At 51.2% G+C, this 14,992-nt stretch overlaps 1 protein-coding gene across 2 annotated transcripts in view; it reads left to right on the top strand.

Annotated features, from left to right (window-relative positions):
* The window catches only part of NTN1 (netrin 1), a 178,252-nt gene that overhangs the window by 151,089 nt on the left and 12,171 nt on the right, over nucleotides 1-14,992 (top strand). For both annotated transcript variants that reach the window (XM_081028274.1, XM_081028275.1), the window contains exon 6: nucleotides 10,256-10,330. In XM_081028274.1, coding sequence (XP_080884400.1) covers nucleotides 10,256-10,330 — 75 coding nt within the window. The remainder of the gene's footprint in view (nucleotides 1-10,255; nucleotides 10,331-14,992) is intronic.

Below are 14,992 nucleotides of genomic sequence, written 5' to 3'. Positions count from 1 at the left end.
GCTGCGGAGTCTCTCTCGGCTTCTCCAATATCCTTGGGCTGTGATCCTGTTCTTTTCAGATATTCTGCAGATAATAGGATGCAGCCACCGTTCACTAGAATGGAGGAGACACGTGAACGGACTAAATGTCCCAAGGCCATAACCCTGGGCACAGACGAGGTCCTCATTGTGGCTCTGACGTCTTCTTCATCTGGGCACCTTCTCCGTCTGGCCTGCTGCCCAGCTCTGGGTCCACAGTTTAGCCCAGAAAAGAACCTGAAGGCGGATGTGCTCCTGTTGGGAGCTGCATTGCCTAGACGCCACCACACCAGCCGGCTTCATGCTTTGAGTCCGTTTTATAGTTTCTGCTGAGGACCTGGACCAGCTCACTCCGAGATCTGAGCTCCCCTCCTTGCCTCATGAGGCCCCCCGGTGGGGCCCCACCTTTCCTGCTGCTCCACCATCATTCACCTCTGTTTACCGCATTCAGCTGAGGTTGGCTTGAGCCCATCACACCCAGTTGGCAGCACCTTCTCACCGTCCAGGTCTCAGCTGAAAGGTCATGTCCAGAGACCATCTCTGACATGCGTATCCCCCTCACCGCACCATAGCTCTTTCCTCCTAAATCCTCTGAATGTTCAGGACACTTATTCTCATCATTACTACCTCATTTCACTGATGGGGAAACGGAGGCTCAGATGGTTAAGGGCCCCAGGTCGTAGGGTTGTACAAGAAACAACTGCTTTCTCTGGAGACCCTCTCAGGAAACTTCGACTTAACACCTTCAGGGCCAGACGTGGGGACCTGGACGTGGTGAGCTGCAAGGGTGTCTTTGAAGAAGAGTATTTGAAGTTGGAAATAGTGGGGTTTGCTATTTGGGAAGAAAGGAGTATGGATATTGGGGAGGCTGTGGCAGATCTGTCAGACTCAGGCCTGGTGACTGAGGCTGTCACAGTGGGTGGCTCTCCAGGGGAAACTAATGGAGAAAGGGGTCCTGGGTGTGCCTTGCACAGCGCACGCGCCCTGCGGGAGCCTCTCTCCTCCCTTGCAGGAGCAGTAAGGGGGACCTTCTGAGAAGCCCTGGGTGCAAGTGGCCATGCTTGAGAAAGAGCTAATAGAAAGGGCAGGGCTTCCCTGGGCAGCACTGGGCGGGGCTGGAGCAGCCCCTACTGCTCTAACCGGCTGAGCCCCCAGGCCCACAGTGGTGGGTGGGAAGAGGATCCAGTGCTTAATTCACCAGCATAAAGCACTCATACCCATATGTCTCCACCAGAATATATATGTGCAGTCTTTGAGAAAGAAGGAGAATCATGCAACAGAATTACAATTTAGGTTTCTAAGGCTCTTTGTAACTACAGTACAGAGTAGAGGTCATGTTTTGGTAACCTCAGGTCTGAGGTGGGCCTGGGCAGCCCAGGGACCCATCTCTGACAGCGAAAGGGTAAAAGCCTCCCTCAGCCCATGCAGCCAAAGACCCTGCACCCGGCAGCCCCAAGTGACCCAGGCCTGGCTAAAATCTTCTGGTGGCTTTGCATTCCATTTAAAATAGAATCCAAACTAGATGCAGCCCCCCACGGCCCTTCAGGCTGTGTGCCTCACTTCCCTGCTCGTCTCCTCTTTCACTCTGCAAGGCTCCCCAGCCTTCATTTAGTCGCTGGACCGTGCCAGGCTTGGTCCTGCCTCGGGGCCTTTGCACAGGCTGTTCTTCCTGCCTGTAACACTCTTGTCTCAGATCTTCTTGGCCCTGCGTCCTTCACACTGTTTGGGTCTCAGGCCTGTAGTACCTCCTCAGGGAGCTTTCCCCCACCACCCTAGCTAGGTGGTGGGAAAGGATGAAACTACACACACACACACACACACACACACACACACGTATGTAAGCACTTCTCAGCAGCAGAAGCCCCAAGTGTCACCTTGTTGAATATAGCTATCGTGTCGTTATAGGATTCACCCCACCATCCATTAGTAGTACATGGTCCCCGTCGTCACCGAAGAAGAGACTCGCCTCAGAATTTTTAACACAACATTGTATCCTCACTGCAGTAAAATGAAAACATAGGTAAGACAAAGTACAGTATAAAAACCATGGTCCCACCACTCAACATTTCATCCAAACACCTGCCGTGGTTGGCCACCCCCCAGGGACCCCCTGCAAACCATGCAGTCTCATCTCTGGCTCAGCCCCCCTCACCCGCTCCAGGCTTCCCTTCTTTTGGTTTCTCACACCTGCCCTGGGTGCTTCACAGGGCTGACTCTCTGTCATCTTTAATGTCACCTCAGATTGGCCTTTGTGTCTGAGGAATTCTCCACCACTCTTCCCCCCCCGTCCCCATTCTCTACCGGCTCATTGCCTTCATTTTAGCAGTGTCACTCTTTTCGATGCCAGTTGCACTCAGGAAAGTTTGTATTAATTTGTAACCCAACCACTTTGTATGTGTGTGTGTTTGCCTTTGCCAGACGGAAGTCCTATGTTCCTGTTGATTTAAGGTGCATTTCTCTGATTATTTGAGATTGAACATTTTTACTTCCCCTTATCCCCTTCTTTTCTCTTTTGTGAATTGCCTGCTCTCCTTTGAATTTTAGGTTGTCTTTTTTATTGATTCAGAAGAGCTCTTTATATATGAAAGACACTAATCCTTTGCCATCTATGTTGCAAACACTGGCCTTTTTCCCAGCCATTTGCCCCCATATGTTGCAAGGCACCTCACCCCCAGCTTCTCTGCCAGTATATTGCTAGAGGCTGCCTTATTTGGGGAGTCCTTGTCCACTGTTAAATGGGCACTATGCTGTCAAGGCAAGTAGGGCTTGGAGGTGATAGAATGGGTGGGCAGAACCAGCATGGGCTTGGAGCGACGTGTGGGCGCTCACAGCTGCTTGGACCCTGGCTCTCCCAGAGAGGGGGCTGTACCCTGGGCAAAGTGCTTGTGGGTGTGGGTACTGAAAAGGTGTACCTGCTAGGGGGAGAGTTGTTTAGTCACTTGTGTCCTAGGACCAAGAGGTGAGAGTTGGCTTCATAGGGAGTGCCTCCTCTGACCTCACCCTCCAATGGCTATTATGAAACCTGTGCACACCTGCAGTATCTTGAAAATTGGACTCCCTGGCCTGAGGAGTTCCAAGCAGCTCTGGCTTCAGGTCCGGTGGAGCCAAATCACACTCTCTCTGGGCAGACTGGCCTAACTTGTCTTTTGTCACCTACTGATGGGCAGAGTGGCCCAGCTAACATGGATGGAGCCAGCTGGGCACCCCTCCTAGCCCCAGCCCCTTGAACTGTTTCACCCCGGGCCAGGAGAGTGCCTCCCCTGCACCCAGCCAGAGGAGTCTGAAACTCACCCGGCTCTCCATGTCTCTGCCCTGGGATGGACTGCGGTGTCTGGGTGCTCCTCACTCATTACCCTTAGCCCCACCTTCACGAGCCCAACAGCCCAAAAGCAGAGAGTCAGGGGTGCTGCTGAGAGCGAGACCTTGGCCAGCTCCCCGCCCTGCTCCAAGGGAGGCACCAGATGCAGCGCCCCTGGCTCCAACCAGGGAACACTGGACCCGCCTGCCATATGCTCAGAGATGAGCTTCGATCTGCTGAGCAGGCCTGCCCAGCAGGGTTTTTGGCACCTGGGTACAGGAGGCAGACCAGAGGGGACAGCTACCCAAGGTGGAGGAAGAGGAGGGAGGGGCTCGGCCACTGGGATTGGGCCTGCAAGGCCCCCTCTTGGCTCTTGGCTGAGGGTTGGTTAGGGGAGCAGGTGGGGGGAATCAAAGGGAGGGTTGGCTGCTCCCAGGAGGAGTCAGGACGCCAGCCAGCCAGGATGGGCCTGCTGTGAGCTGCAGATGGCGGCCTCCAGGTCTCAGCAGCTCTCCCTGGGACAGAGCCGTCCTAGTAGGGAGCCAGGCGGTCCCTGTGTCTGTCCCTGGCAGCTCCCATCTTGTTGGGGAGGAGAGTGGGAGTGGAGGGTGACCCGGATGCAGGGGCCCTTGCAGACTTTCCAATATTTACCTGCATCCTTGAGTGGAGCCCCAGAAGGTTCCCTAAGAGAATGGGGGCAGGGAGCTTCCCGCTCACCTTTTCTCATTGCTTCCTAATGTTGTGTCTGTTTTCTCTCTTTTATTCATAATTAGACATGACAGTGTTTTGTCTTTTTTTTTTAATTTGTTGGTTTTGGGGCTTTACTGAGAATCAGTTCTTGGATGTATTTACTATAACTTTTGAGTTTTTCAGTATTCTACTTTATTAATTTCTACAGTTGAATACACTTCATTTATTTTTATTCTTTTTTGTTTAATAATGTGGTCAGGAAATGTGGCCTGTACAATTTTAGCTCCTTAGAATTAGTGTGGCATTCTTTTACTACTTATGTGTTTCTTTCTGTTCCTTTTTGTATTTTTCAGTTTTTGTTTAATATATTTCAATAACATATTTTTCCACACAAAACATTCTTTTTCTATTACTAGGTGAAATTCTTTGTTACCTTGTGACAAATGCACAACTTCTTTAAAGAAGCTTACAGCTTCTTTAAAAATCATACATTTAAAAAAAATTGCTTTATTTAGTTATGCTCTTCTGAAACAGTTGTTTAATATTTTGGATCAGTTTTTCAATAGAGTTGAATTCATTTATAGTCATTATTTTGTTTTTAGATAGTTGCTCTTTTATGATCTTAATTTATCACAATTGCTTTTTATGTATTCCATTTTTCTTTTCTTTTGGCATATTACCTATAATGTATTTTCTATCTTCTCTGGTGCTTGTGGTTATTGTGGGGTTTTTCAAAAGCACTATTTAATTTAATAGCTCTTATTTGTCAGAATAAAGCATGAAATAGCATCTTTTGTATTCTACCTACTAAGACAAAGAGTTGTATTCTCCACCTCATGCTACTTCTTAGTTTTTGTTAATGTGATGTAAAGTTTCAGACTAAATTTTTATAGTTATTTACACATCCATATACACAGTCTGATATTCCCTTTGAAACATTTTAGAATGATTTTGATATTTGCCTGCAGTTTTAGAACCAAATTTGAAATCTCTATGCTCACTGGTTTCAGTGTTCACTACCAATGTGCTCATACCATAACTCTTCCTCTTAAACTCATTTTTTATTCATTTCATAGTTGATTGGAAAACATTCTCAAGTATTTCTCTCATGAAGAATACATGGTTGGAATATTTTCAGAGCCCTTGCACCCTTGAGAATGCCTTTTATTTTTTTGTGGTCTGGGTATATATAAGACAGTCTAGCTAGGTATAAAATTCTTGGGTCACACACTTTTCCTCCTTTAAGACCTGTAGGCCTTGCTCCATGGTCGTCTGGACAGCTGCTTCTTGTTGATTTTCAATCTGTATGCATTTTTTCCTTATCCTGGTATTTCATTTGTTTTGCAAAGATGTGTCTGTTGGCTTCTTTTCCTTGATTTTCCCCCAAAACTCAGTGAGGCCTTTCCTTGTGCACATGTAGGTCTATCTTTAGCTCAGGAATCCTGTCTTTGATTCTTGTTTCTATTCCGTTTGGCCTCTGCTGCAATTCTCTCCCAATTATATGTCTCCTCTCCACTTTTTCTCTTGTCTGTATCATGTTCTCTTTCATAGTTTCCATGTCTCTATCCTTTTCCTCTAAATTTTGGGAGAGTTTCTGCAATTTATTCTTCATATTTCTGAACCAGTTTTCTACAGTATCGTTTCTTTTTACTGCTTCCAAAGTGGATTTTAATTGTGCTACTGAGTTTTTAGGTTTTGGTTTTGATTTTTGCTTTTCTAGCTCTTCTTTCTCTCATACATCACCCTTTTTTATGTCATCATATGACCTTTTCAGCTCAGCCTTGTCGTCCCTTATGGCTTTCTTCTATGTCGTAGAGGCTGTGTCTTTTTAGAATTTTTCTAGTCTGCCATGCCCAGTAAGTTACATATTGTCTATGGCTGTTTTCCAGCTATGGCAACAGAGTTTGGAGAGTTGTGATAGAGACTGTATGGCCTTCAAAGCTTAAAATATGTATTGTTTGGCATTTTGCAAAAAAAAAAAATAACCAAGAAAAAAAACCCACCACAACAAATCCCTGTACTAGTATGACAGCTGGATTCCCATCTCAGTTCCAAGCTGGATGGCAGGGGAAGGTATGCAACTCTATCTCCAATTCCTAGTTCTTACCAGCCTTTTCTCTTGATTCACTTTGCTCTGTGGAGGTGGTTTCCTTCTATTTCTACTGCCTGGTTTTCTCATTCTCTGCATCAATGATTTAGCTAAAAATGCAACTTTAAATATCCTCTGCAAACACTGTCCTTCCAGTCCCTACCCTTCTTTAAGATTCCCCTCCCTGGAGGAGGGCACTGCTACCGGTGCCCCCGCCCACTTCCTGCCCATTTGTTTTCTGGTTGTTCTCTCCCTGTCATTTTCTTTTTTTCAGGATCTTTCCATTTATCAGACAAAGAGCTGTGTCCGGAGGTAAAACCTGGACAGGTTTAGCTTGTTCCACCACCATCTGCCTTTAATTAATAGAGATTGCTCCCAGATTCCTACATTGGGTCATCTATCAGTTTAGTTTTTGGCATTAGTGTGAATTTTCTTTTTTTTTTTCTTCATTGTCTTTATAGCTATTTTGGAACAAAACAAGGAGAGGCTGCATGGGTGGCTGCCAAGTAGATGCCATTTTGAAGAAGTCCAAGCTGCATTTTAAAGCTGTGGTTTGTCCATCTTGAAGTAGTCTCTGTAGCTTTGTGTGTATTTGATAAAAGAAGAAAATACATGAACATTTTCCTTATCCAGGGACCACTTGTCCAATGACCTCAGCTCTCTGGAATACAACCAAAACAAAGAGTCCACAGGCAGCCAGAGAGCTGCCACAGTGTCCATGTTCTGGAGGTTATTCACTTTACCCAAAGGAGAGCATTTCAGTCTCTCATGCCAAGCCTGTTTACCCATGTTTTACATACAATCCTAGCTTGGTCTTCCTGTTCTCCTAGCTGACAACTAAATTGTAAGCAGCAAATCTGAAAGGAGTAGGGGACATTTTACAACAAGCACACTGATCTGACAAGAATTTCTGGCTGACAGAAAGGAAAGACATAGGACCCACCCACTCTCACACACACACAAAAATACAACTACAAATGTTCAGAGGCCGACACTGGTTTCTGTGGAGGCAACCAGCTTGAGTTTCTCTCTGTGAGCATTCACCTGTCTGGGCCTTTCCTCTGCCGAGCTGGGTGCTCTGTGCAAGTCATGGGTGCAGAGACCCTGTTCCCACCTCCCACAGCTAAAGTTGGTTCAGACAGTGATTTCTAACCCTGGCTGCATATTAGAATCACCTGGAGAACTTCAAAAATCTAGACTCTTAGGCTGCTCCCTTAACCAATGATATCAGAATGTCTTGGGGGGTGGGAATCAGGCATCAGTATTTTTTAAAAGCTTCCAGGTAATTCCACTGTATAGCCCAGGTTGGGAACCAGGGGGGTAAGAGTAGCGACTCTGTGGCCAGACTGCCTCATCCGTAAAATGGGGCTGATTGGCACAGTAGAGAGCGGTGCTGCATGCCTTGTTAGTACCATGTGAGTGGCCACGATTATTGAATTACAGACTCTTGATATTCATGGGGATGGCTGTAATTTGTTAAACAGGGTCTGGAGCTCAAGCTAATTAGGCAGTGATGGATGCCACACATTCTAGGATGATTTCTGTCCTAGGTGGATACTTGGCTCTGAAAAGAAGAGCTGTCGATATTACTGGGAGGGACAGTGATGGAAAGGGAAGGGAGGAAGCGAAAGACAAAGGTATAGGGGCAGGTTGTCACAGGACTTGGCCACCTTCCTTTCTGCTCTGCAGTGCAGAGTCCCCGGGAACCTCAGTCGTCTCTAGTTTCTTTGTCTTGAAGATGGAATTCGCAGTCCCTACCTTACGGGGTTGCTGTGAGGCTCTGAAGAGCAGACGTGCTACAAGACTAACTCTTGACCAGGGCTGTCAACCGTAGTGCTGCGTCGGAGGGATGTGTTTTGACCTACGCAGAAGAGGCAGGGCATAGGTTTCCCAACCAGAATGCAAGTACTAACATGGGCCGATGACTTTCATTAAACATAACAAAAAAGTGATGAGAGTGGATTCAAAGCTGTCCCTGTAATAACATCATCCAGCACCACTTGCATTCCAGTTCACTTCCCTAAGTGGAGAGAGCAGGGTGGGATTCCAGCCAGCTCACTCAGGACCACAAGGACTTATGCCCAACCTGGGGTTGGCCATAGCAGTGGCTTTGCTGTGAGTGTCATCTTCCTGAACTGGCAGACACGTGGCTGAGAGTGGCTGTTCCCAACAGTGAAGTGCAGTGCGATGATGATGGGGCCAATGCCATTGATCTGTGTGTTTGGGCCGCCATCACCTCGGAGCTCGACCGCTCGGGCTTGGCCACAGTAGAATGCAGGCCACTCTGGACGGCCCAGTCCCTGCATTTCAAGAGGTCCTTCCTCCAGTAACCAACCAGCCGTGTGGCTGCTAGGAGGGACTGATGCTATGGCCTCTGGTGTCCCTGGGCAGGGCGACCTGGCGTGGGGGCGTCCAAGGTCTGGGATCACAGGAGAGGAGGAAGGGGGAACTGTTTTATTCCCATTTCCTGAGACTGGTTCCTAACTGGGTGCCCCGGGAAGCTGGCTCGGGAGGCAGTAGGGCGCTGCCAGGCTGTGGCTGCCAGGGCAACGGGATGGAGCTGTTTTGACTTTAATTTAGGCACCAGTCAGTGCATCTTGGGAGCTTGAAGGAGGCAGCCACCTCCCATGGAGCCAGAGGCTGAGTCTGGGGTGATTTCTAAATATTCCCTGCAGATCTAAGCCATTGGTTGAGGGGGCAGGTGGCATTGGGAAGCCGACTTCATGCTCTGGCTTTGTTCTGTGCTCCCACAGAAATCACCCCTTAGCCCTAACTTGGCCTTGGTTTTCGCCTCTTCACAATGAGGAGTTAGCACCTGCTCCTGGGGCAGGAACTCTAGTGTCTGTGTGTGTGTGTGTGTCCCTGTCACTTGGCTAGTTCCCCTTCCCCACCCCTCACCAGGACACAAACCCAGCCCTTCCCATGCCATGCTGTCATCGCTCCTAGAACAGGCTGGGTCCTCCACAGCCCAGGCCAGCCTGGATGGTCTTCCCCACCAGCAGTCTGAGAGTTGCTGGAGGATGGGGTACTCATCATCCCCATTCTGAACTTAGCACCCCACTCACACTGAGGGGGAATCCATTAATGTTTACAGAGACACAGCATGGTATAACTAAGAGTGCAGTGATTTTAGCATCTCAGACCTGTGTTCAAGGCCTAGCCTAGCTAGCTGTCTGGGATGCATTGGGCAGGTGGCCTTAGTTTTCTTATCTGTAGAATGGGAGTAACTCCCACACATCAAAGAATGGGTGTAAGCATCGAACGAAATCCAGTATGTTGAGTAGTGGTCCAGGGCAGGCTGGAGTGATTAATTGGGCCTCTGTGCTGGGCCTGCCGTCGTGCTAAGAGTGTCACACACAGACCTGGTGAAGGAATTGTAGCATCTTGTCCAAAGAGCAGAAATAACTGGCAGGGAAAGGGGGCAATGGGCTGGGGTTGGAGGTGTGCATTTGGTGTGCTGCCACAGGCCACCCCCAGGAGAAGCAGGCCCAGTTGCTGGCCACAGGGCCCCCTACATCCTGGCCAGCTCACACTCGGGCTGTGGGAAGCCCCTGAAGTGATACCCAGTGGACTCAGGCTGGGCAGTCCTGCCTCTCAGCAGTAGGGCCCATTAGAACTGAACTCTTCTTCGGGGGGCATTTTATTTGCACACTCCAGTAGAGTGGACACCAAAGGGGTTTTCTAATGCTTCATGGGCTGCTAATTTCCTCCGTGACCTCTTTTGTTGGGGCCTGACCCCAGCCAGAGGCTCCGCGCCATGAAAGCCAGCGCCTGACACAGACCCAGGGCGCGGGGTGACAATGAGGCCTCCCTCAGCTTTAATCAGGCTTCACTTGCGTCTTAAGAACAGGGGAATTTGTGTGGCGCTCAGAAGCCCTGGGTGGCACAATACGGGAGCTCCCAGAGTTCCTCACAGAGGCCAAGGGGACTGCAGGCAGCGGCTAAAGGATTCGTCAGGCCGAGGGGGCGTGGGTCAGGCAAGAGCCTTTTGTCCCAAGTGCCTCTTTAGAAGCTGGGCCTGCCCTGAATGGCGGACTGCTTGGCCTGGCCCATGGCTATCACAGGCCTCTGGGTATTTAGGGAGGCGGTCTCCCGCTCACTGCCAGCCTATTCAGCACCATCCTAATTAGGTTTTGTCTGTGCTCTCCCCTCCCCTGCAGACTGTGATTCCTACTGCAAGGCCTCCAAAGGGAAGCTGAAGATTAACATGAAAAAGTACTGCAAGAAGGACTATGGTGAGTGAGAGACCCGTGAGAGTCCCCTTGTCTGGGGAGGTGAAAAGGGGGCCATGTGACCAGCGAGGAGCTGGGGTTAGGTACAAGTGGCCCTGAGTGGGTGTTGGTGAAGTCCCTGTGACTGGACAGGAGCCAAATTGGACAGATCCCACGCCCAGGAATTTCTCATCTCTTCCACTTTGGCCCTCAGAGGCAAGGGGCATGAGGGGCCATGGGGTTTACCGGGTTTACCCCTAGCTCTGCAGGGAGGCACCCAAGCCAGTGGGGCTGCGGGGACTCCCAGGCTAGCTTCTGTCTTCACTCTGAGCCCCGAGATGCTGTGTGTCCGCAGACCCGTCACTTTACCTCTCTGGTCTTCAGTGCCCTTATCAGTTCTGTGGACATTCAACCTGAGTCTCTGTTGCTCAAAGTGAGGTCCTCCAGGCATCAGGAAAGGGGGTGAGATCTCCATGGTTTGTTTAAAATGCAGATCACTAAAGTTTCTTCCTTCCAAGGGTTGATTCCATGAGGCTGAGGTAGATCAGGGAAATCTGCATTTTAAACTGCTTGCTGGTAATTCTGATGCACCTGAAGTTTGAATACCACCAAAGAGGGATCTCTGCAGACGTTTTCCATCCCTGGAAGCCTCCTCCAGAGATTCCCTGTCACCTGAGCCCTTGGTTCCCTAAACTGAGAAGAGGATGTCCTATTCCCCTACTCTCATTACACCCTGTTCTCCCCGATCCTGCAGACAGTGGACCCCTTCTCTGTCGAGCTCCCCTTTCCTGCCTCAGTGCTAAGAATCTCCGTGCACCAACCCTGTCCTGTGGGAGATGAGGAACTGGCCTTGTGGTTTCTGGTCCCTGAGAGTGTTTTTACTGGCCATATACCATGTGACACAGGGTCAAGGCCTGACTGTGGTCATGGTGTGTGGGAGGCCATTAGGGAGCCTGCAGGAGGAGAGGAAGCCATGTCTGCCCATGGGCAGGTGTGTGCAAATCACTGACAGGGCACTTCAGAGTGAGAGACGCAGACAGAAGTCCCGAGAGAATCATCCAGCCATCCACTGGTAGACGGAAGGCCCCTGTGTAGAGACTGGGACATCCACATGGGTGGCCGAGGCTGTGGTCACCCAGCCAGGAAGTAGCAACAGCCTGGACACAGGCCCAGGGGCTCTGAACCCAGGCCTGGAGCTTTCCACCGTGGGGCCCTCCTCCTGACCCAGTGAGCCTGGCTGATTCGGGCTAGGGCTGGTCCTCCTCTTCCCAGCCCCCAACATTCACTCTACCCACCTCCCCATTCTAGCTCCATGTTACCTGGTCTCACCTGGCCCTTCCCCAGCTGGCCCCCAGAGGCAGATTTCCCACCCAAGGCCTCAGTGGCCCTGCCGACCCCAGCCTCACTCTGGCTTCAGCTGGGAAAGTGGGCTGGCCTTTTTTTTCTCCCCAGTTTTCCAGGTCTGCCCTGATCATACTTCTCCTGTGGGACCTGGGGCGAGTCCAGTTGCTTATTTGAGCCTCAGTTTCCTTGTGTGTAACATGGAGGTAATGCACTTACCGTGCATGTTTGGAAGCACCCCGCAGAAGGCCCGATGTGTAAATGGCTCCCAGTATGGAATGGCCTTTACTAGTCCGCAGGAAGCTGAGTGGGAAGGGAGGAAGGAAGAAGCGGAGATGGAAGAAGTGGGGTGAGAAGGAAGGGCCCCCAGATGAAGCAGACTCATCATCCAGATCCATCCATCATGTGCTCCGTCCTCCTCACCCAAGGGGGTCTGGCAGTCTGGTCTTGGAAGCCTGGCCCTGTGGGGGTGCTAACTAGGCAGCTGTTTGAACCAAACAGAAGGATTTTTTTTTCTTTAATGAGGACAGTTGTTAGGACCTTTTAGCAGAATGAAATGAATGATGAGGCCCAAAGGAACCCAAAGGAATTTTAAGAACTTCTAAAACTTGCTCATTTTACTGTGTGTGTGTGCTCATACGCGTGTGCACATGCACACACCCCTCCCGACTCGCAGTGACGCAGCTACACTCCGCACCGGCAGTCTGACCTCCCGCAGGATGAAGCCAGAGCTACTGGCAGGTTTTGCGTGTCAATTCAGAAGTGGCCAGGCCTTGTACACCCCTGTTCAGACCCCTCTGAGGCCAACAGTAAGTTCCCAAACGCCCCTTTAAAGTGTTTGCGTCCCACCGTGGTGCAGAAACGTCTGGCTCCCACTGGAAAGCAAACAATTGATTTTGAAAACAAACTTAGGTGGTTTCAAGATAAAGGATGAGCTATGCCTGATCCAGGGTGACAGCCACAGGAAAGGCCCTAGTTGTTTTGGATGAAGCTTGTGTGACCCTAGCCTGCACTACATCCTCCCAGCTCTGGGCGTCTGTGTCTGCGAGAACAGTGAGGTGCCCTCCTGTGGAATGAGAACTTGGGCGTGAGGGCCTCAGGAGTCGCCCACATTCCCAGGCTGGGGGCCTAGAGGCCGAGCCCAGGATGTCCTCTCAGGACCAGAGAGCCCGGGGTCACACAGACTAGCCCTGTGCCTCTCGCCCTGCCTCCCCTCCTCCCTGTACCCTGCCCAGAACAGAGAGTGGAGGGAAAAGGATTACATGGGGAAGGGTTGTTTTCATTTCAGTCTTGAAGTATCCTTAAGTAGGCGCTGTGGAGAGCAGCTAGGAGAAGGGCAGAGCTGAGCAATCTTTCTGTAGGTGTTAACCTGAGCCTTCGTTCTGTTCTTCAAGTGAGAAAAAGGGGAAATTGGACTCATTTAAAAATTACCCAAACGGATCCCATTTGCCGCCCCGTTCTATTTGACTCACCATGTCTATTTGAGTTTCCCTCCCCTGATACTCCCGGGGATACTTTGGCCTCTCAGAGCTCTCCTGGCCTTCTCACTCACCAGCTGGCAGGTCCCCTTTTCTCTGCCGAAGGAGGCCTGATGCCCTCTTTTCATAGACCCAGAGCGGCCCCCAGGCTCTTCCCGAGCCCTCCCCCTGCTGGGTGCCCCCCTGGCAACGGGCTTCTCTGTGGACGGGGATTGGTGGGGTACAGCCTCTGGGTTCCATTTGACCTCTGCTCCCTGACTCAGCCCTTGCCTTCTCCCCATACCTGACTCCCTCATGGATTACCAGACTGAAGCAGGCGTCAGTGGTGGTGGACTTTAGTTCGTTCCTTCTTGTCACAGGTGGGACCCTGACCCAGCCGGCGAGGTGACTTGCCCAGCGGAGGCCCAGCCTCCTGCTCCTTCCACAGGTCCTTCCCTGGGTACCTCCCCCCAACATCCCATTTAGCCCCAGGGCCCTACCTGTCCAAGGACAAGAGGAACGAGGAACAGCCCACATGGCCACCTCTCCAGACTTCATCGAAACTACCTCTGCTCCTGCCCCCACACCCACTGCCAGGCACTGCCCAGTCGTCCACATTTCTGCTGCTGGGCAAGGCTTAAAGAGCAGCACATGCAGGAGAGAAAGTGGGGTGCCCCCTCAGGGAGCTGACAAAGTCTGAAGCTATTGTGCCATCAGCTTTAATATCCTCCTAACCATGCCCCACCCAGGCCTATTGCCTCAAGGCTAGACTGACACTGCCCCTTCCATTCCCCCAAAACATTAGGGGGTTTCTGGTCCCCGGGACTATCCCTGATACTCTTGGGGTTACCTAAAAGTTGGAGAACGTCCCTACCCAACTCAACATCTAGGCCTGTGTATTCAGGCAGGAGGCAGGACAAAGAAGTGTCAGGAAGGGGATTGCAGGGGCTCCTGGGGACGGCTTAAAGGAGCCCAGTACCTTGGGGTGCGGGGGTGGGGAGGCAGGGCCTCGGGGAGAGGCTTGTTAAGGAAGGAGTGAGTGGTACCCACAGGTTCTGGGCTGGGCCCATGGGCACAGCAGGAGGCCAGCCCAGCAGCAGCGGTAGACCTGGCTCTGAGGCTGGGGGGCCAGGTTTTGGCTATAGGACCTCGTGGAAAATATTCCCTATATCCTGTTGGGACCCTGGACCCCTGGCTGAAGTGTGAGTAGGGGTGTCCCTCCCACACCAGGGGCAGACCTGGGCCAGCCAGGGGGAAATGAGCAGGAAGAGGGCTAGGACGGCTCTGGCCTGGGGATGGGTGAGTAGGTGGGCTGGCCAGAGCAGGCCACTGCCAAGGAGGGCTTGGGCGGGGGAGGGGTGCTGCATAATCTCAGCTCTCTGACTGACACCCCAGCAGGGAGCCAATTAGGAAACACATTTCCTTCCCTTACAGCCAGGGCACTCTGATATTCCAGAAGCTGCTAATTAGAACCTCGGCTTTGCTGTCCCTGCTGGGTGATGAGCAGGCCCCTCCTGCCAGGCCAACTCATGAGGGTCTTAATGTCATGCTGTTGCAGAGCACAGATTTGGGTCTCCACTGACCTGGCCAGGGGACACAAGGCAGCGGGAAGCGGGGGCATGAGGAAGGCCCAGGGGCTGCTTCATTGTGCGGGTCCTGACCTGTGTTCTCTTGGGCTTATTGACCAACGAGAGAGGGCCCAGCCTGGGTAGGGTTGGAGTGGGCATCGAGCAGGACAAGAGGGAACTGGCGTCGGGGAGGGCCTTAGGGTCAAGTCCCACCGTGCTTCTCGTATCTGTCCAGAGAAACCCCAGGACACAGAGCAGTGGCCTGTTCCATTTCCTTCTGCAGCGAAAGGGGCACTGGCCCCAGAATCTGAGACATGGAT

The sequence above is a fragment of the Rhinolophus hipposideros genome, assembly GCF_964194185.1.
Source record: "Rhinolophus hipposideros genome assembly, chromosome: 20".
Classification (NCBI taxonomy): domain Eukaryota; kingdom Metazoa; phylum Chordata; class Mammalia; order Chiroptera; family Rhinolophidae; genus Rhinolophus; species Rhinolophus hipposideros.
Note: the sequence above shows the minus strand (reverse complement) of the source record. Positions and strands in the feature narration are given on the sequence as shown.